Source organism: Eleutherodactylus coqui, chromosome 10 (genome assembly GCF_035609145.1).
Source record: "Eleutherodactylus coqui strain aEleCoq1 chromosome 10, aEleCoq1.hap1, whole genome shotgun sequence".
Taxonomy (NCBI): Eukaryota; Metazoa; Chordata; class Amphibia; order Anura; family Eleutherodactylidae; genus Eleutherodactylus; species Eleutherodactylus coqui.
The window spans coordinates 129,531,113-129,554,143 of NC_089846.1; the positions used below are offsets into that span (position 1 = coordinate 129,531,113).

General features: G+C 45.1%; 1 protein-coding gene across 2 annotated transcripts in view; it reads left to right on the forward strand.

The window, feature by feature from the left end:
- MOSPD1 (motile sperm domain containing 1) overlaps positions 1 to 22,821 on the forward strand; it is a 47,487-nt gene extending 24,666 nt beyond the window's left edge. For both annotated transcript variants that reach the window (XM_066581839.1, XM_066581837.1), the window contains exons 3-7: positions 10,806 to 11,060; positions 14,253 to 14,328; positions 15,887 to 16,110; positions 18,007 to 18,168; positions 22,275 to 22,821. In XM_066581839.1, the coding sequence (XP_066437936.1) occupies positions 10,907 to 11,060; positions 14,253 to 14,328; positions 15,887 to 16,110; positions 18,007 to 18,168; positions 22,275 to 22,306 (648 nt within the window). In that variant the 5' untranslated portion in view covers positions 10,806 to 10,906 and the 3' untranslated portion in view covers positions 22,307 to 22,821. The remainder of the gene's footprint in view (positions 1 to 10,805; positions 11,061 to 14,252; positions 14,329 to 15,886; positions 16,111 to 18,006; positions 18,169 to 22,274) is intronic.
- The last annotated feature ends 210 nt before the right edge of the window (positions 22,822 to 23,031 follow it).

Genomic DNA, 23,031 nt, shown 5'->3' on the forward strand with positions numbered 1-23,031 from the left:
GCAGTAATTCACTAAGATGTTCCAGTACATGGCCCACTGGTCAGACAGAAAACACATAAATGGAAGAGCTTCTAGCACTCTCCTTCACATTGAAAGCACTCCTTTTTTAAAAGCCCTCTGGCGTACACGAAGAAGCCCTCCAGATTGCTTGCTCACATCTTTTAAGCCAGAGAAGACTCTTGCTCAAAGCCTTATTAACTGCTGATACAGGCTGAATAGCTGCAAGAAGGGTTTATTCTTCTATATATGTTTCTTGTACAGGACTGTTAGGGAGACACAGCGCAGTTTGATGCAATTTTTCACGTTTTTTTTTTTTTTTACACAAAGCTAGGAGTGGTTTATAAAGTCAATGAGAATGGTCTCTCTCCCCGGAACTTAGGAAACTTGATTGCAGTGGCAGAAGTTTCAGCTCACTTAACACAATCAGACAGACATCAGTATAAGGCTGGGTTCCCACAGGGCGGAAGCCCACCGGAAATCTTGCGGTTTGGCCGCAGCGAAAAACCGCAAGATTTCCGCCAGGAAAGCGTTGCTTCAAAAGCTGCGGCACTCTGCTGCAGCTTGGCTGCATACTTTTCGGTTGCGGCCGGCGCTCCCTTAGAGGAGAGCGCGACTGCAACGGGAAAAATAAAATTGACATGCTGCGGCTGGGAAATCCGCGCTGGCTTCTCTGACCAATCTCGTCCACATGGCCGGCTAATTCCGGGATTAGCGGCCGCAGGTGGATGTGCCACAGCGAAATTCCGGACAGAATTTCCGCAGCAAATCCACCCGGTGTAAACCCAGCCCTACTGGTATTGTTTTTTATTTTACAGCCATAATATCTGTACCTTCTGCCAGTCAGCTGAACCGAACGTAGCTGACCATAGGGTCCTAAGTTGACCTAAATAAGAATTAGTTGAACCATTCAAGCCAGCAGAACAGCAGTAGGTACAAGTATTTTGGCCATAATAGGGACGTTAAAACCCTCCAGCATGGCGGCTGCCTGAAATCAGCCTAGGGAGGCATTGTTGAGTATACACCAATCAGCTCTAACATTGAAGCCACCGACAGGTAAAGTGCATTACATTGTATGTCAATGGCACCCGTCAAGGGGTGGATGGATAAAACAGAACGTAAACAGTTCTTGAAGTTGATGTATTGGAAGCAGGAAAAATGTGGCATTGTAAGGATCTGAGCGACGTGGACGTGGACCAAATTGTACCAGCTAGACAACTGGGTCAGAGCATCTCCAAAGCGGCAGGTCTTGTGGGGCGTTCCTAGGGTGCAACAGTTAGTTCATACCAAAGCTGGTCCGAGGAAGAAGAACCAGTGAACTGACAACAGGGTCGTGCGCGCCCAAGGCTTATTGATGTATATGGAGAGCAAAGGCTAAGTCTGGTCCAATCCTATAGAAGAGCTACTGTAGTACAAATTGCTACTAAAGATAATTGTGATAGAAAGGTGTCATTAGACACGGAGCATCGCAACCTGTTGTGTATGGTACTGTGTAGTTGTAGACCATTCAGACTGCCCATGCTGCTCTCTGTCCATTGACAAAAGTGCTTACAATGGGTATGTGAGCATCAGAACTGGACCATGGAGAAGGGAAGGTGGCCTGGTCTGGTGAATGATGTTTTCTTTTACATTATGTGGATACCAGGTGTGTATGCATAGCTTACCTGGAGAAGACATAGCATCAGGATGCACTATGGGAAGAAGATAAGCCCTTGGAGGCAGTGCGATGCTCTGGGCCATGTTCCGCTGGGAAACCTTGAAGTCTAACATTTATGGATTTTACCTTGACATGTACCACTTATCTAAACATTGTAGAGACCAAGTACACCCTTTCATGCCAGCGGTACCCACTAATGGTAATGGCAGAATAATGCTTCCTGCCACATTGCAAAAATTGTTCAGGAATGGTTTGAGGAGCACTACAGAAAGTTCAAGATGACGACTTGACCTTAAACCTTTCCAGATCTCAATCCAATCAAGCATCTGTGAGATGTGCTAGAAGACACCGTCTGATGCATGGAGGCCCCAACTTACAGGACTTAGAGGATCTGTTGCTTACATCTAGGTACCAAATATTACAGGACAACTTCAGGCGTCCTATGGAGTCCGGGTCTCGAGAGGTCATAGCAGTTTTGGTCGCACACCTACAGATTATTTGTTATTTCTGATCGGTGTATGTTTACTATAGACGCACATTTAGGTAAGTATTCACATGGAGCACAAAGTCAACTCATTCACACAGAGTAAATGTTCAGATAAAGTAAGGCTAAGTGTGCACAGCGTTTGAACAGTTCATTTATGCATATGCCGGGTAAAAGTACCTTAAAGGGGTTATCTGGGGACGTAGTATTCTGTAAAAGCGTGCTTAGCTTGCAGAATTAAAATAACTGATTACATACTCAACCTTCCAAGTTTCCCCACCGCTGCCGTCTTGCCAACTCTGCGGTCCCTGCTGGTCTTCACTACTGAGTGCAGGGAGCCGGTGATGATGTCCCCAACAAAAGGGCCATGTGACCGCTGCAGCCAATCACCAGTTCCAGTATCGGATTGTTATCTCTCAAAGAAGTGACGTTCAGCAGGGACCAAAGAGTCGGTGAGGGGCAACAGCGGGGGAGCGCGGAAGGGTGAGTATGTAAGCTATTAGTTTAACCCTGCAAGCTGAGCGAGTATTTTCATAATACTATATCCACAGATAACCCCTTTAAACATATCCATAGATCCTAATTTACCTGAAGGAGGCCAAAAAAAGTGTCCTTTTGGCCTTCTTCATGTTTGCTAGCCATGCTGTGGGTTTCCAAACCTGTGGCATGCTGTAGCAGTGCAATGAGTGAAATCCGTGGTGAAATCCACACCAACATCTGCATGAATGTCATGTGTGAATTTTGCTGTGGATTTCATTGCGGACTATTTTCACGATGTGTGATCCTCACCCTGACACGTTTAAGGCATCGGAATGCTGTCAGACCTTGCTGTTTTCCAGGACTTCACTAGTGATGACTTATTCTCTGGATAATCAGGATAGACCTGCACTTTCTTGTTATGAGCTTTGCTTGATACAGGCTGGTCACAGAGGCAACATTGCACTTTATTTGTATTTTAGGTTAAATCATCAGTTCTTGATCAATGGGGGTCTTCCATTCGGGATCCCGCTGATCAACTGTTCACCGGGCCCACTGTGATTGCGGACAGAGCCAGAAGCAGAAAGCTTTGTCGGTAGTCAAATTCTATGAGAGCTACACTGCAATACCAACCTAGGCCACTTGAGTATGGACAGCGCTGTCTGTTTCTAGCTCTGTCTACAGTGACAACAGGCCCGGCAAACAGCTCATTGTCAGGGATACTGAACAGTGACCCCAACAATCAACTACAAATCGTTTGGAGCAAAAATTAATATAAGACCCTGTCTTAATTTCATGGAAAGATAGGACAGAGAGGCATGTTGATGCACCGTCCATTTTGAAGCTGGTTTTTTGAGGGCATTGTTTCTTCAATAAACTTGCAATTTTAAAGCATATCTGAATTTTTAGATGACTTCTCAGAATAAGCTCTTGTGTATACTGAGGATTAACACTATTTCTGGCCATTATATACCCTCTACCTTCATTTATCTCCAGTTTTGCCTTCTGTTGGCTCCATTTTTAGTTTCCCTAAGGAGTAAGTGTAGACTAGCTGTTATGATGTATACATACACTGTATACAAATAGTTGAGGAAACTCTGCATCCCCGCAACTATCTCTTAGGGCTTAAACACATGGGCATGTTTTTGTCCCGTTATGCGGCCATGATAATCACGGCCGCATAAATGGACAAAACCAAACCATTGATTTCATTATTGGGGTTCTCGCACATTAATTGTCTCGGCGAGAAAAGTTAGGACTTGCCCTATCATTCTTGTACATAGTTAATACTACGTGCAGGGTCTATCTTTCTACTATATTTTTCAAACTCCTGCACTATGGCGCGCAGTCTGAATGGCCCGAGAAGGGAAAAAAACCTTAGTCATGCGCAATTACGCTTTGTACCGGCGAGTGTAGTTGTGCATAAGCCCGTGTGTTTTTGCCTTTATATGCAGAGAAGCAACAGCAGCATGGAGGACATTATACAGTAGTACTCAGCAGTGTAGATGTGAGCACCTCTGTGTCTCTCTGCTTCTCCCTCACTCGGCTCCTCCTCCCTTTGGGATATTCTCAAATGTACAATATCCATAACATATCAGAAGATCATTTTAATTGGATTAGCCCTTCAATCCCCTTCCCTCCAATGGCATTTTTCATTTTATCGTTGGATAAAATGAAACGGAGATGTGTGAGGGCTTGTTTTTGTGGGGGGTAAGCTACAGTATTGACAAAATATCTGCAGTTCTGGTATTGTGTATTTTTTATGGTGTTCACCATCTGGGATAATATCAATCCTATTTAATTTTATTATTGTTTAGTGTTTTTTTAATGAAAAATGGGACTGGGGGACTGAACATGCAATTATTTGCCTGTACAATATACTGTACTGCAGTATATGGTACCTTTTACGCCCCGCCACAGGTAGAATCCACTGGGTTCCGGGCTTCAAGGACAACCCACGATTGTGTCATGGGAAGTGATGGAGGGGCCTCCTCCTCCCATCTAACAGCCTAGTTACATGTAAGTGGTTCAACAGCAGTGATCGGAGTTCGCTAAGATTCCAACCATTGGCACCCGCCAAGTATTTAGCAAGCTGGGCTCCTGAGCCTCTTCCATATCATTTCAGAGTGTACACGTTGGTCATGACGGCATTATACTGCTGTGAAACATGTGGAGCTAGTGTTTATGAAGGCCTCATATACATTCAACTCTATGCATATACTAGTAGCAAGAAATGTGACGGTGTGCCCTGCTACCTAACAACTCGAGAGAAGAGTGTTAATTACAGGAGATTTACTTCAGGTCTCATGAACTCAGCAGTTCTGTGTTAGCTACCCATAGACGTCTATGGACTCCCAATATCCGATCCGCAGATTTTTTTTTAAACTGTGTCATGTTGGATCACATACCGTCCTATGAAAGTATTCTCTCCTGTAACAGGAGAATATGTAGGCATATGGAGACACCATATGGTCGCACGCAGAGTGCCTATGTGCTGCCATACAGATGACGTACACAGCTCTGCCATGTGACTAGGACCTTAAATATGTTCTGAAGTGAACTCTCTTTATGTTGCCGTACAGGTTACACAGGCAGCACAGGACCGCCCCTCAAGTACTTTGTCTTTCCACTTCGTCATACCGGTTATTTATTTTGTCGGTATGTAGCTAGTCATTAGCATTACGGAGAGGACGAGTCAGGGCACTTTATCATCAGGGGTTGTGACCAGAGAGACATATAATTTCTGGAACATGGAGCCACTGATTAAATACACCCAATAAAGGGATTAGCATAGAGAGGTGGAGATGAAACCTATATCATCTCACACATGATCTACAGCCGACACCAAACCTGAAATATACTTTCAATATAAGAAGACTCCTATTACTTATTTACAATCTGCTCCAGCGCCGGGGAGAAGCCGAGCCGTACATACAGGATAATCGGCTTCTTCATTGTACCATAAATAAAGCCAAAATGGACTTCGCTTATCTATTTTTGTTAAATTTGTCGTTGGCTGTGTATATATTTCACATCGTTAGATATACATTATCGGCCTTATTACCAAGAGAGAAAACAAATGTGATCACTTATAGGTAATATAACTCGGATTTTTACATTTTTGTCATATTTTACTGTACTAACTCTTAGAAGTTTAATCCCATTCTTTTAAGAGTTTGTGTAATAAGGAAAAGCCGCGATGTTTGCTGCTATGTGGCGATACATTGAATGGCCCCTTTAGATTAGGGACACCCATCTAGTAGTGCATGGGACCTCCTTACGGTGCTTTTAGACAGGCCAATGTTTGCACGGTTAGACAGGTAAATGCATCGTCGGATTGTTCACACGAGAATCGTTGAGTCCTTGTATAAGCGAATGCATGGACTGAACGATCGGTATAAACCAAACGGGCCAACGATGATTTTTTATGCCTACTATGAACAGCGGACTATTCTCCTTCATCGTTCGGTTGTTGGCTCACGTTTGGACCAAACAATTAACGTTCACTTTCACTCGTTTGGGCACATTTTTTTGGAATGCTTATCGTTACATCTTAAACATTAGCGTCCTACTCGGATTTAAATATATTCATTCTAAACAATGCGAGTGCCACAAAATAGTATAAGGAAACATAAATGGGAAACTGCAACACTTAGGGCTAATGCCCATGGCCAGGTTTCCGCTGCGTGGAAATCTGCGGCGTTTCACCACAGCTATTAGGTTCTACGTGAAATTACCCGCCGCATGTCCTATTTGCCGCGGGAATACGTGCGGACAGCTTCCATTGTAGTCAATGGAAGCCGCCCGTCACACTATACTTCCGCTGTAGCACAGCGAAAGTATAGTGTAAATATGCGCCCCACCAGCCGCGTCATATGACGCAGCCGGCACGTCATGTGCTGTACTGTGCATACGCGTCGGCAGTGTTATGCGGGAGCTACGCAGCGGATCTGGAGGTGAGTATGGGGTCTTTGGCAGGGGGGGGTGCTGTAACGGACTCCGCTGCGGTATTCCGCTTGTTGAGCCCGTCACGGCCATGGGCATTAGCCCTTACCCTGACCTACTGATATAAGGAGACCCTATTTATAAGCGTTCTGATGGCCCAAATGAGGGCTGCCCCATGTCAAGAACCTGGGGTGATCCTGACTTTCCCTAGATGCTTTTAGGGAATGTGGAAAAGCTTAGATGTCACTCAAATATAGAAACCACAGAAGTAAAGGTGATAAGATATTATAACACCCCAGATATATCCAGACAGGACAGACTGGAGTATAACCAGAGTCCCCTGAGAGGAGGAGCTGGGATAAATATACTCAAACTAATGGCAATTAGCTGTCTGGGCTGTCCCACCCCCCAGCAAACCAATCTGCCTGTATATGTGCTGAGAAATGCTCCTGTTGGTGCCCAGCATCAAAATGACTGAGCATTCGGCAATGAGGGGGTTAAGTAGGCTGGGGCGAACGCTGTGATATCACCCTGGTCCGCTTCAAAGTTATGGCCAGCGCTCTGTGACAGATATGCTCTGAATAGCTGACAGGAGGGGTTCATCAATTCATGCTGCTTATGCCAAAATCTGACCTCGCCATCGGCATGGTGCAACAAAATCTTCATTCATCTGCCCATGTTTTTCCACCGCTCAGTGATCCCATTTTTATGTTCTTTTGTCCAGTGGAGACCATCACTTGAGTTCAGTGGGAGCTGTGCCTGTAGTACCAAATCGGACCACTGCCCTACGGACAGAACTATCTACTTCTAGCTTTGTCCACAATGACAGCTGGCTCAATATCAACTGATCAGTGCAGATCCCGAACAGCAGACCCCCACTGAGCAACTATTGATGACCTACCATCGGGATAAGCTATCCGTTGTAAAGTCCTGGACAACCCTTTAGACTGTATAGAGATGGAAAGATAAACGGGACATCCTGAAGCTTTGGCAGGAGCACAGCATGCTTACCTGTTTGGCAGCTCAATGAAAGCAGGAATCACTGCCAGAGGGTGGACAATAGAAAGTTCATCTGCTCGCTGTTGTAGTTACCGCCACAACATTTGCTGCAGTACGGAAGGAGATCGCAGGATATTGCTTTCTGAAGAAGTCAATCCATATGTTATCCGTAACGGGACTGTTACACTCATGCCACAACTTGAACTACAAATACCACATTATTTTATGTGCACGCCAATTACTGTCTATTATGTACATTATTCTAGTTCCAGAATTATGTGCTGATTAATTTCCTTATATGTCTTTACAGCACTGGGAACTCTAATTTAACCCTTTCCAATCCAATTTGTATCCTGGTTTTCCTAGGGGGCTTACACTTTTTCTATCGTTATACAACGGCGCTATCTGCTGGCTAAAGCCAGTACTGCATGAGGTGACACGTTGGATAGGCTCCGACAGCAGAGAGGCTGGCAATATACAGTAAGAGAACCCCGACGGACGTCTTCTAACATCGGAGCTGTACAGCCTTAAATCAGAATGTCCTCAGATGTCAGACAGTGGATTGGAGAGGGTTAAAGTTACAGATCTCCAAATCCCCTGCCCAGCTATAGAGTTATATGATAAACGTCGGCTGGGGGAGTTTATATCTTGAATTCAATAACACGACAGTATGCTATATGTCCCCCCCTGGCGGTGGCACAATCTTAATATTTAACTGCTATCTTAGCAGTGCGGCTATGGAAATCACTACTATGGGACTAGATAACAGATGTCCTTTCTTCTGCCATCAATTCTCACATTCTGGGCGCCATGATGCCAGGAGTTCCAAACAATTACACTGCAGCCTCTGATTGGTAGGAAGCGATCACCTAACTTGCTGTCAACAGGAGAACCGTGGCGCTGCAACGCTGGGTCGCCCATTCCAGAACTGGAGCCGCCAGGGCCATCTTGCAGCAGGAGCCGGCTGTTACTGATAGCCAGCCTCCCACTACAACAGAGGGGATGGATGAGAACAATCAATGTACATCGAGGCATGTAAAGGGTTCACAGAGGGAGCTTGCGTCATTACCACTCCGTGACGACATGGCAATCAGACTCCATACACTGGTGTTCATGCCTGCCATGGTCTTTGATCGCTATTATGAGCTACTCTGCACTGCAGAACAGAAGTACTGTAATAGATTGTCATTGCGAGCACAACTTTTATGGTTCAAGTCCCCTACAGGGACATAACAAATGTAAAAATAAAAACGTTAAAAATGACAAAAAAAACCTTTTCAGCGCACTTTTATGTTTGTAAAAAGAAAAAAATTAAAAAACCCACATATTTGGGTTCATCGTACAACCTGTACAATAAATTGAACACAATATTTAACCTGCACTTAAAAAACCCTAAAAAATGGAGGAAATATGTTTATTTTGTTCAATTTGTCTCCCAAAAGTTATGGGACTTTGAATGCAGCGGTGTAAAAATAAATACATTTAAAAAAGGGGTTTTATTGTGCAAAAGTGTAAAAATAAAATAATCATGGGAAATTTGTTGTTTTCTCTCTCTGCCCCCCAGAAAAAAAGTGGAGATAGTTGCGTCCTTATGGCCGAAATAGGCAGCGTCCTTAAGGGGTTCACTTGACACTTAACATGTTAAATACACAGTTGCAGCAAGCCTTAGGCCACCTGTTGACGGCCAGGTCGGATCCCGTTGCAAGAATTCTCGGAGCAGGACCCGACTTGAGCCCCTGCAGGGATCAGCATGGCGCTCACCTCTCCCGTGGCTCCGGCTCTTTAATGTGCCGGCTGTCGGTCAGCCGGCGCATGCGCAGAGCGGAGCCGACGGCCCGGCAGTGACATTTCTGTGCGGGCCTCTGCGAGACGCGCACGGAAATAGAGCATGCCGCAATTTGTTTTCCGTGTGGACAAATTGCGTCTGTCTGCCTAGGATTGCGTTTTCTAACGCAATCCTATGGCACCTTCCACGGGCAGAAATTCAGCAGGAAATCTCGCCGCGGAATTTTCGCCCTTGTGCAGGGGGCCTAAATAGGGGTTTTCCAATGGCTTTTGTTGCGTTAGGTGACAAGTTTGCAGCAACTTTGTATTTAATGCATTAAGTGTCAAGTTAAAGTTTGCTGCATCTGTATGGATACAATGTATAACGAGAACAGTTTGTAAGAAACACAGTGGGAGGGAGCAGGATGGAGGCTTAGACATAATAATCTCTATATAGCGCCAACATATATACAAATCAGAGGGAACATGAACAAAGTCATACATTACATATGGTATTAAACCAATCAATAAGTGTGCTTACAAGAGCTGACAATCTATGCGGAAAGCAGGGCGACAGCTGAGGGAAAAGTGCTTGTTCTGCACAATGGCCCAGCTGTTTTATAAGTACATAAGGTAGTATACATAGAGGTGCTGGAGCCAGTCACTAGCCACACATAGGACTATAGGAAAGTAGTCCTCGATATGCATGAGCTGTGAGGGTGAGTGGGGGTAGATCGCAGCTCATTAATATCGAGGACTACTTCCTGTAGTCCTCTGTGTGTGTGCTGCTACTGATAAGATATACGTCTCTGACATCTTGCAGTAATCATCGTGTCTTCCTCTACCATGTGTTGCCCTCAGAGAGCAGCATAAAGGTGGTGATGGATCACATTTAAGCTACATGAAGAGTTTTGGACCTACGATTTATAGAAGTACATGTGCACGGCCGTATTTTGTTCCTGATCTCCCAATTTTACATGGAAACACAAAGAGCTTTATTCTGTCAGCATTTGTGGTATGCTCCAGCAGTATATTATGGAAGGAATGTTACTGTATCCCGCGTGGGAGGTCATGTGACAATTCTACCTTATATAATGAGTTGTTCTTTCATCACCTGTTTATACAGTGCTGCCTATGGACAGTGTTGAAGGCTGTAAGTTTAGGCCCCCCTTCATATTTGGTTTTCATATTTCTAAAAAAAAGTATATTTGCAAAACTTCCATTTATTCGTGTCCTTAAAAAAATCCTCAGCGTCCCTGAATCTAGAAGCAGAATAGGAACTGAGCTCCAATGTAGGTCTGTTGTATTATGGAAGGCGAGCGCTGAATGGTTTAGAAAGGTTCCTGATGTTAGATGCGGCTCCAGTTCCTTTATCTTCACGGCGCAGAATGAAGCGGGGTTTAGAGTTACTGCAAGGATTGTCCGTCTGTTGTGAACACGGCGAGTTGGACTGCAGTATTAATGTTCCTCTTCCTCCTGCAGAACTGACAGCATGCACTAGAGGTCTTCCAAGCACCAAGAAAACAAGACTTGAAAGTCCGGGAGACAAAAAGAGCTGGGAAGGAAATACAGATACTGTGCCAATGCAGCAACACAAACGGCAGCCAGAGTTAGTGGAAGGAAACCTTCCTGTGTTTGTCTTTCCAACTGAACTTATATTTTATGCTGATGATCAGACAACTCATAAGCAGGTGTTAACTTTGTATAACCCATATGAATTTGCCTTAAAGTTTAAAGGTAAGTTTCGCAACAGTTTAATCAACACTTTTTGGTTTTGACGAATTCTTCATTTTAGGAAAGAGTTAAAGGGGTTTTGTCATTAGACGAAAAAAAATGCAATACTTAGCTATTCCTCCCCAGGTCATCCTCTTACCACATCTTCTCCTGGCTCCTCCAGTCCGCAGGGTCATGTCACCTCCAGCCGGCCGATTCTTCTATGTCCTGTGATGTAGCATTCTGCTTCCTGCAGGTCAGTGTACAGGTCACTAGTGACGTAGCGTTCACTGCCTAGCAGGGGATGCCGAATCCTCGGCGGCCTGCTTTAGTGTGCAGGTGCGGGGCCTCGCCATGAGTGTTCATATACTATATAAACACTCATGGCGAGACCCGCCACCTGTGCCCTAAAGCAGGCTGCCAAGGATTCGGCATCCCCTGCTAGGCAGTGAACGCTACGTCACTAGTGACCTGTACACTGAGCCACAGGAAGTGAAGTGTAAGGAATGGGCGCTTCATAACAGGAAGAAGAGGATCCAGCTGGCTGGAGGTGACGTGACCCAGGAGGACTACAGGAGAAGATCGGTGAGAAGATGTGGTGCAACCATATCCCCCCCCCATCGGTGGTGGTGGTGGTGGGGATATGGTTGCACCCGGGCCCAGGAGCCTTAGGGGGCCCATAAGGCTTCTCTTCTCATATAGGGAGCCAGTACTATGAATAAAGCATTATAGTTGGGGGCCCTGTAACAGGTTTTGGATTGGGGCCCCGGAGCTTCAAGTTACGCCTCTGTGTTAAGGGGTTAAGAGAAGTTGGGGGTGCCCAAGATAAACTTCTGTACCTGGGCCCATGAGTCTTTAGCTACGCCCCTGGGTAAGGGCTCAAAACTAAGGAATCTCTTACATGGAATGTTCATCGTTCAGATTCTCACTGGATCGTGGGAATCTCAATGAATCCTCCAGTGTAAATGCTGACAGCGGCTGTACGACCAACGATCATTTGTTTGTCATTCAGTTTCTGCAGGCATAAAAATCAAACGACGATCGGCCTGTATATAGAATGACGTTTTTGGAGTTAATAAAAAAACCTACGATTTTTAATGACAAGTGATTTAGGGGCTGAAGCCCTTCTGCGTTCGCTCTCCACCCATGATTCCATCCTGGAACACTCCACACATGAACCACGTGACACAAGTGTTCAAGGAAAATGACAATGCAAAGTAACATTCTGGCACGTTCATGAAGTACTCCCTTCCTAAGTAAACTGTGATGTCCTGCCAAGCCAGATCGCCCGCTGTATGCTGGCGCACGCAATCCTCCACTGCATAACCAAAGACCTTGTGCTTCTGCCACACTTTAAAGGGACAATAGAGTCTATTACTATCACCTCCAGTCTCTTGGTAGGATTCACATGGGAATGGCATTTATAAAAGTTTCATTCACATATTGTAAATGTATGGGATTTTTAGTGCATGCTGGATTACTTAGAGACTGGTTTCTCAACCAGTGAAGCGCCCCCCTTTTGTTGGTGGGGAGGCAGAAGTTAAAGGACAAAGCATCCCCATTAGTGATGAGCGAGCATACTCGCTAAGGGCAATTGCTCAAGCAAGCATTGCCCTTAGCGAGTACCTGCCCGCTCGAGAGAAGAGGTTCGGCTGCTGGCGCGGGTGACAGGTGAGTTGCGGCGGGGGGGGGGGGGTGAGAGAGGGAGAGAGAAATCTCCCCTCCGTTCCTCCCCGCTCTCCCCCGCAGCTCCCTGCCCGCCGCCGGCACCCGAACCTTTTCTCTCGAGCGGACAGGTACTCGCTAAGGACAATGCTCAATCATCACTAATCCCCATCTGTGCTGTATTTGTGATTTTTCCCAATTGACTTAAATATGTGAAAATACATTTAGGTAGTGTTGACATCACAGTTGTACCTTTGGCAGACGTATATGCCAGGAATATTCCCAACACGTACATCCGACTGCAACCTACGCCACTATATAGCAATGGTCATAGTGTTAAGAAGATGTGTTAATACATTGAAATCAAATGCTTCACGTGGTCTCGATTTTTGGGCAATTTTTTTTTTTACGCAGCTGAATACCTAATACGGTTGTGTAAATAAGGCCTTAGATGGCTCAGAACTAGCATATGTCTAATTAATGCAGTTACTGTCTAATAGTCAGATACCAGTCCTAAATAGTGATAGTGATTACAGTGCAGTTACCTCCACCTGTGACATTTTCTCTGGATTCATGAAGACAAGAGATGAGCGAGCACGCTCGGTTAAGGCAGATACTTGAGTGAGCATTGCTCTTCTCGAGTAACTGAATACTCGTCCGAGCAGGCTTGGGGGGGCGGCGGGGGTGAGCAGGGGGGGAGAGAGATCTCTCTCACTCTCCCCGCCACCCCCCTGCATTTGCTCAGATGAGTATACAGCTGCTCGAGAAGAGCGATGCTCGCTCGAGTATCTGCCTTAACCGAGCGTGCTCGCTTATCTCTAATGAGGACTTCTTTTTTCCATGTAAGACCATATGGGTATAATCTTTAATTTTACGATTTATTGTTTTAGTTTTCGCTGTGTGGCCTCGTGTCAGGTGACTCTTGTAAGAAATATTTGCATTTTTATTCTTTTAATTATGCATTTAATAAATTTGGTGTATTTCATCTATTTTGAGCAGTCTTGAAATCTAAGTTCACTTTTATTGATACTTTGTCTATAACTGTGAGGATACGGTACTTTTGAGCGCTTGACTTCCCAGTAGGGCGGTGAGTCGCCTTATGTTGCCGTTTCTGTATTTAAATGGGATTTAACCCTTTCCAATCCAATTTGTATCCTGGTTTTCCTAGGGGGCTTACTCTTTTTCTGCTGTTATACAACAGCGCTATCTGCTGGCTAAAGCCAGTACTGCATGAGGTGACATGATGGATACCCTCCGAAAGCAGAGAGGCTGGCAATATACAGTAAGAGAACCCCGACGGACGTCTTCCAACATCGGAGCTGTACAGCCTTAAGTCATAATGTCTTCAGACGTCAGACAGTGGATTGGAAAGGGTTAAACAGAGATTTTACGGTGGATTTTGCTAGATTTCACATCTCACCCTACAAGGGGTAAATGTGGCACAAGGCAAAATGCAGATTTCTTTCCCCAGAGCATTAATGTGGTTTGTAATGTAAGAGTATGAATATAATGCAGCCACCTACTCACCGCCGCTCTCTCCCTTCTCTGCAGTCCTGTGTACATCCCCAAACAAGTACGCGGTTGTTGATGCTGCTGGTGCGGTGAAACCTCAGTGCTGTGTCGATATGTGAGTATTTTATAGCCCATGTGGATTATTCTCATGAACAGGATAAACAGACAAGGGATCTGTTATATCATACGTAACAGAGAATACACAGTGCTTACACTTCGCGGTACAAGTGCTGATCTCGGGGGACTGTCGCTGAAGGAGGCCATCTTTATATACGTAGCTAAGACCATAGGGATCTATCCACAACTGTGGAAAACTAAATCAGCATTTACCCCTCTATAGCTGCATTGCTTTATCATTTATCCATTCCAAGACTATTTTCCTCTGTTCACGGTCAAGCACATTTTTGGTTTTCTAGACCATGCAGGTTTGAAAGCTTTCTTCATGATAAATAAAGCTTCATTTTGTCATTTGTTTATTTGCATTTTTTGTGATATCATGGGAAAAAGTAAATGCACATTTTTTATGTAAATAAGTCACCTTTAAGCCTTTGTGTCAATGTATTTCATTAGCCGATTCCAGACGCTTTGAATAAAAAATGGCTTTTCAAAACTTGTCCGTATCCCTATTCAGCTATAGGAAAATCCATCTTTCTACTAATGCCTGACACACTTCAGCTGGTATTTCCTCCCATTCATCCTGCAAACATCTGGCAAGTTCTCTCAGAGTAGACAGACACTGTTCATATGTTCAGTAGGGTTCAGGTCGGGACTCTGTGCAGCCAGTCCAATCCGTGTCCTCAAACCAACGTAAAGCAGCCTTGGATTTGTGACAAGGCACGATGTCTTGTTGGGAGTATGGCTGACCAATCCCAGAGTATTCCCAAACATTTGGCAGCACATTATAGTCTAGACTGTCAGGGTACAGCTTCGTGTTCATGGTTCTTGCCACTACAACCAAAAGGCCAAGACCATGCCACAAAAACATCACAAGACCATAACAGAACCTTCGTCATGCTTAACTCTTGGCAGAACACGCTCAGACTAAAGGCGTTCCCCATCATCCTCCACAATCAGGTACAGCCATCTGATTAGAAGACAGGAGCGCGATTTGTCACTCTTCCATTGCTCAGCTGTTCATTGATGACGCTCCTTGCACCATTGTAGACGGGCCGATGCATCTTATTTGAGAGAACTTGCCAAATCTTTGCAGGATAAATGCAGGGAAACACCAGCTGAAGTGTATGAGATATTAGTAAAAAGTAAGCCACGGAGAGTAACTGATGTTATTAGGGCCAAAGGGGGCCCCACTAAGAATTAACATATGGAAATTAATACTGCTTGTGATTCTTGCTCAGGTGTCCAATTCCTTGTATCGTGTATATATAACAACTTTATTACCTTTGCTCTTTTACTATTTTTCGGTCCGGCTGCGCTGCACAGATCTATCTTCCCTTAGGGAAAGCTGCATTCAGCCTCCCCTCATAGCCTTCCCGCTGCCCTCTGAGACCCGCTGCGCCGTGATCTGTACTTTAATTGATGTTCAACAACATCTTGTATCTAAATAGTTGCAGTTATATTATCAAAACGTGTTATAATCTGTTTATATTGTGACGGTGTTTCGGTTTTATAATGTTGTTTACTTAATTGTTTGTCTTTATTTTTCTGTATTCCAGTGTTATCCGACACAAAGATGTCCGAGCCAGTCACTTCGGCGTTATTGACAAATTTCGCCTTCAAGTGTCCGAACAAAGTCAGAGAAAAGCGCTGGGTCGCAAAGAGGTAATAGCAACACTTCTTCCATCCGCTAAGGAGCAACAGCACAAAGAGGAAGAAGAGAAGAGGATCAAGGAACATTTAGCGGAAAGTGTCTTCTTTGAGCAGACGCCTTGCCAGCCAGGTGAGTGAAATCACAGAAATGTGCAGAAGAATGGGACTCATTATACAATATAATCATTATACAGTAAATCAGCAATCATCTCATTGATGTATGAAATACAGGCAACAAGAGGAGAATCGTGTATTTTGGGAACACATACTCTATATCAGGGGTCCCCAACTCCAGTCCTCAGGGACCACCAACAGGTCATGTTTTCAGGATATCCTATAGCAAGAACACCTGTGGCAATGTCTGAGGCACTGACAATAATTACATCACCTGTGCAACACTGAGGAAATCCTGAAAACATGACCTATTGGTGGTCCCTGAGGACTGGAGTTGGGGAACACTGCTCTATATGGACAAAAGTATTTGGACACGGCCCGTTTTTCAGAAAAAGTGCTATATTTTTCTTTTTAGTGATGTGTCGGCTCTCCTTCTGCTTGTATTACAGCGGTAACGCGTCAAGGCGTACTTTCCACAAGTTCTCTGTAAGTCCGGGCAGGAATAGCCGCAATTCCTCATACAAGGCTGTGAGAAGACATGGTTGTGAGGATGGGCGAGGGTGGCAGTGTCGTACCTGTCGCTCCGATTCGTCCCACAAGGGCTCGATCGGATGAATGAATAGTTATTGCAAAATGAGCAGCGTTTTATTTTACCCATCCCCTTCCCAGCATGCCGTGCAGCAAACTCAGTATTTGCATATTTGCTGATTTTCTGCCGTGTCCAAATACTTTTGTCCATATAGTGTATCTATTTGTAATGATCTGTTCAGATGCCATTGCTATTTTTTTTTTTTGCAAAGCAACAGACCTCATTCTAAGTCAGAGGAAACCATTGTGTGACGGATCTGACTACATTCACACGGGGCACCGAACAATATTTTGCTTGCCAACATGCGTTTTTCATGCGGATGCAAGGTGTTTTTTGTTCAGAAACGCCTGTCTTCCTGCTTTCAATGGAAGACATCGCACGGCATGCGAGTGCCAAGCGATGTCTTTAAAGGTCCCATTGAAAACAATTGGCGAGGAGTTCCAAAAGATAGAACATGCTACAATTTTTTTTCCTCGCTGCACTGTGAAAAAGTCCATTCAAAAGAGTGCAGTTCATATTCGTGCGTCTCACAACACACAAAACTCATGCGAGATTCTCGCCTGTCTGAATGTAGCCTTAGGGCTCACACCCACTGGCGTCTTTATTTTTTGCGCTAGCCCTATTGAAAACATATAGGAGTATGCCGCGGACTTCTGCGACAGCTGTGGCAGGAGTTTCCTTCATCCCCGCGGGTCCAGGATGCTGTCCCATTGCTTACAATGGGGTCGGTGCTGTTGCCGACCCCATTGAAAGCAGTGATTTTGTGGCAACCCCCGCAGTGTGATTTTTGGGGAAGGGCTTGAAATATAAGTCCTGCCCTGAAAATCATCCCTAGCTGGTTAAAAAAAAAAAACTTTACTCACCTTTACTTATGCTCAGACGCGTCCTCCGGCTGGCTCCCCGGCACTGCTGTCAAGCACTTTCAGCAGGCGTAGATTTAAAAATCCCCACCTCCTGAAAGGGCTGTGCAGATTGGCTGAGCGCTCAGCCAATTACAGCCAGTGCTTAGCTATTCATTGATGCTGGTGTGAATAAGGCCTGTCAGCAACAGTTTTGGTGTTAACCACAACTCTGTGTGACTCCTAACAGTCACTTTGCACCATTTTGCAATAAAAACCACGTTGGCACAACTTTCAGCCATATTGCAGACACACCTTGGCCACGCTGCGACGTGTGAGCTCACTCATCATTATCATTCGGGTAGAGTTGCTGATCACAGTCACCTTCTGCAGAGGTCTAGCTGTCATTTGGCAAAATCTCGTTGAAAATCTGCATTTTACAAACATGCAAACACTTTGTATTTGTTCTTACTTATTCCTCCAGACGTCAGACATTCTTCCTCAGGACCCAGTCTGCTGATGGTCTTCCTTGGCATGGTTTGCATTGCCGCACTGATGATGCCCACTTTGGGTGAAATGGAATCTGTGGTGCCTCTCTACCTCCACTTAAGTGTGAATCAGAAATTAGTGGCTGCCTACGTTTTAGGTAACGATACTAATATTATAGCGGGCACTTGGCATAAGGCTCCGGCTCGTCCCCCTTGGGGGACATTAAGCAATACATGGTTTAATTAGAATATGTACAGTACATTAAAAGGAAATAAAAAGGCTTCTACATTTTTGCCTGACCTGGACATTTTGGGTGAACGCCCACAGATGGATTTGCACCGCGTTTCCCGTGGCGGAAAACCGCACGTGAATTCCACAGTGGCAAGGTCCTATTGAAGCTAATAGCTTTCTGCCTGCTGCGGATTTCTACCGCGGATTTTCGCAGCAGGGAAAAAACTTGCGGCATGTTCTGTTTTATCTGCAGCAGGAGGGCTCCATTAATATCAAGGAATGGAGACTGCGGAAAAACACGATCATTTGCTGGCACCTTTTTGTTTTGAATTGCGGAAATCCGCAGACGTATTCCGCATTGCTCGTGGGCAGGAGCTCTTTGTTAGAGCCAAGAGAGGTTGTTACTAGAGATGAGCGAGCGTACTCGTTTCAGGCGTTTTTGCACTTGAGCACCGCTTTTTCCGAGTAACTGACTACTCGGGCGAAAAGATTCGGGGGCGCCGGGGGTGAGCGGGGGGTTGCAGAGGGGAGTGGGGGGGGGGAGAGAGCTACTCTACTAGTTTTCTTCCCCTTGGGACTGGTTCACACAGGCGCTATTTTTGCGCAGTATAGGAGTGTGAAAAGATTGCGGCTGTACTGCACTAGAGATCGCGTCAACGGGTGATTTCCAGCTATTTAAATTAGCTGTGGCATTGCCCGTTCACACAATCGGAGGTGCGTGGTGCATGTAATCCAGCTCCTATAGGAGTCTATGGAAAGCACGCGCCAAAGATAGATCAGGTCCTATCTTTTCACGCACCGCAGACTTGGGATGTCAGCGCTGTAGTCGCATGTCCTATTCTTCTTAGGTGCGAGTATTTAGCGCGCCTAAAATTCCTTCTTCTGAACGGTTCTATAGGAATAGAAGCGCTTTCTTTGCACGCCTCTAATGCGCTAAAACAGCGCTCGTGTGAACGAGGCCTTACTCATAAAAAAATATTCGGCACTGCTGGTTAGCCCACACCACTGTGCTTGAATCTAATGAAAAAGTGGCTACCAGGGTTTTACCTTCTGTAACAAATTTCATACGACTCTCCGAGCCTGGAAAAACAAAGATGGCCACACCAGCTTCTCTGACTACCTGATGTACGCTGTGCGTTAGTATAGATCATTAGGGCTTATTCACAGTGCCATAGGCGCAACAACACTCGGCTGTACGGAGCGTAGCTGCGCCTGAACTAGGAAGATTTCTTCTCCCTCGCTGGCAGTTCAAACTCTGCGCCAGAGAGCAAAAGTTTGAAAAAAAGAGGCGGGAAGATAGCGGCTGCCTGATGTCTCCCGCACATAGTTTAATAACTACTTGTGGGAAACATAGGGCAGGCCCTACCTTCTCCTGACTGTACATATCACGGCCGGGTAAAGAGGTACTGAAAACGAAACCACTGAAACGCTCGTCTGAGTCCGCCCTTAGTCCAAGACGCTACACCTGCTTAGATTGACCAGTGCTGTCCAGTCAGAGGAGCATGCAATGTCTCCTACTAATGCACAGTGTATATCAGGTAGTCAGAGAAGCTGGTGCGGCCATCTTTGTTAGTCCAGGACTGGAAGGTTGCTTTAATACGCACATGTTTACAAAAATTCCCAGAAGCGAAAAGAACATAGAATGTTTTATAATCGCTAACTCCTTATCAGTCCCTGACGTTACAGTTCTGCAGTTCCTGTGCCAGCACGTCCCTATAACAATACTTCTATTCTCTTTGCCGTATGCAGTCTGGCTCTCATGTATAAACACTCTGTGGGGATTATATCAAGACAAGAGCTTTCTGCGCACGTCTTCCTATAAAGTACGCTGGAGAGAAATGCTCTTCATTTATTAGGAAGCGTAAGCCTCTTAATAAAGTAGGTGCGTCTCAGGCCGTTGTGTGCGCCACATCTATGCCAGCTCTCAGCTGCTGTGCATTTAGGCAGTGGTTTATGACAGCCGCGTAAATCATAGTAAATTTGCCGCACTGCCTCCTAATTTAGCCACCTCTAAATTTGCACGCGGGGTTTGTGTGCTTTCCAGTGCTCACAGATCCCCCACATTTGCTGTTCTCGGCTGTGAAAACAGATCATAATAGGAAATGCATCGATTTTTACTTATTTTTTTCATATGGGCATTGATCCGTGAAAGATAAATGGCCTCGCAAACTGGTAGGGGATCATGTGCTGTCTAAATGGGACCTCAGGGTACGGCCCCACGATGCCATAAACCGCATGTGGCCAATCGGTCAAATCTTCTGGCCGTTACAGGCGGGGCTTCAGCCGCTAACAGTTACTGCATTATGGGACGTATCCTCAAGGTACGATCACATGTTGGGACATTTCTGCACCAGAAAATCCACTACTGATTTTGGTGTAGATCTATAGCAAAATCCCCAAATGTTACACGCAGGTCTTGATGCTTATTTCACCCCCTGATCTGAAGAGGTAAAATCACACAAAAATCTGCAACATAAGTCGATGTTCTGTGGATTTACAATCCGCACCGCCGGGCAATTTATGCTGCTGATGCTTGAAATCTCACCCACTATGCTTTGGATTTTCTGTAGCCAAATCTGCAGCATTTCTGCAGCCTGTGAACAAACCTTTACAGCGTTCTGGCTAATTCACATCACTGCAAAATATTGCATGTTTGTAAGGGCTCATTCACACGGCTGTTGCGCTGCGCAATACTGCATAGTATGCATTGCTGAATCCCCATTGATTTACATTGGGGTATTCAGACAAATGGATTTTTCACACAACTTTAGGGCTTATGCAGACAACTGTATATCGGCCAGGTATTCACGCCCGTCCGATATACGGCGTCCCTCTCTGCAGGGGGAGGAGCCTGGAAGAGCCGGGAGCAGTGCTCTGAACTCCCGCCCCCTCTCCGCCCCTCTGCACCATTTGCAATGAGGGGAGGTGGAGCTAATTCCCGGAATTTAGCCCTGCCCCCGTACCGCCTCCTCTTATTGCAAATAGTGGATAGGAGACAGGAGCTCAGAGCACTGCTCCCGGCCCTTCCAGCCTCCTCCCCCTGCAGAGAGAGGCGCCATATATCGGCCAGCGCAAATACCGGCCGATATACGGTCTTCTGAATAAACCTTTAGGTCGCGTCAAAAAAAGCAGCACGTCTGATTTGGTGTGTATTGCACTCCGAAATAGCCCATTGAAATCAATATGAATGCATATTCAAGGCTTCTACACACAGGGGTCTGCGCCACTATGCTCGACGCTATGAAGTGTAGTTGAGCATGAATGCGGTAAAAATCTGGTTTTTTTTCTTTACCTTTCAAACTCCTAAGCGCGAGTCAGAAAAAAAAAAAGCGGGAACATAGGTCCTGCCCAATATTTCTTGCACATTGTATTAACTACGTGCGGGAAAGTCCTATTTTTTTGCCTGTACTACTAATACCGCTAATGAAAATGAAGCCATTGAAATCAATCATTTAGTTTCGTCCCGTTATGCGGCCATCATTGTCATGCCCCCATGAAATCAATGCTTCCCCCTGGCAGGTCTTTTTTTTTTGGCATGTTTAAATAAGCAGTGATCACTATGTATTTAGTTGCCCAAAAAGATGCAAAAGGTGAAAATATGCTTTGAATACACGCTGTTTCGGTGAATACAGATGCTGCATATTTACACTACCGAAACTACATATGCCCGTCAGAATGAGCCCCAACACCATTATTAATGCATTCAGCTGTATTCACAGCCCAATGATCCCTGCGGTAGATATTTACAATTAATGGTTTAATTTTCCAACTGCTTTGAAAATCTTTGACTCGGGGGACTGCAGTTCCTTCTTTAGCCTGCAGATGGCTGTAGTCCCACCTACCCCTTTTCTCGTGACTTAAATGTGAGACTCATACTATAAAGTTATACGGTACTGTCAAGTATTAGAAAAATATTTCTAAATATCTATAATAATCTGTAATATCCTTCATGATACACTATTGTAAGATACGTAATGCCAAGCAGTGAAACACGGATGACTCCTAGATTGTCTCCTTTGATTCCTCTTTCAGGTCTTATAACAATGGTTGTTCTGCGAACATGAAGGTTTTAGCGCAGCGGGACTACGACCGCGTTTGTTCACGTCATCATTGGGAGCGCATTCAGCTCCGGCCGCACTCTCCCTCCATACAGACATGGAAAAACGGCAGAAACGTCATCTGTTTTAACTGTTTATCGCTGAACATGTGACCGAGGAATACGTTACAGACAACCGAGATTCTGTGTTAAATTACGTCTGTGAAAGAAATCTGAAGATCCTGCGTTTTCTATGTACGCCTATACGATACTTTTATTGTAAAACGGACAGTCATTTTCTACATTTGGTTTGTGTTGCATTTTTCAGTAATAATAAAAAAATAATGTAAATAACATGTAATTTAATCGTGCCATCATGGATCATCTCATCCTCTGTGTCATTGGCCATAGCAATGTGTGGAAGGATCACAGATCCGGGAAATATTGTATGAGGAATCTAGACCACATTTAATGCCGCTCACAGATGTATATATGTGAATAGTGCCGTCATCCAAGTGCCATAAAACTCCTTTGTAATATGAACTATTACTATACTTTTATTTGATGCAATGAACATAGTCTCATTTGTTGGGGCTGGAAGAAATCTCACCCCAATGTCAGACATCGGTACTTGTCGCTCCTGGGTGCATCCTGCATTCATTGGTTGCAAATAGAGATGAGCGAGCATCGCTCTTCTCGAGTAATTGCATTCTCGTCCGAGCAGGCTCGGATGGGCGGCGAGGGGTAGCAGGG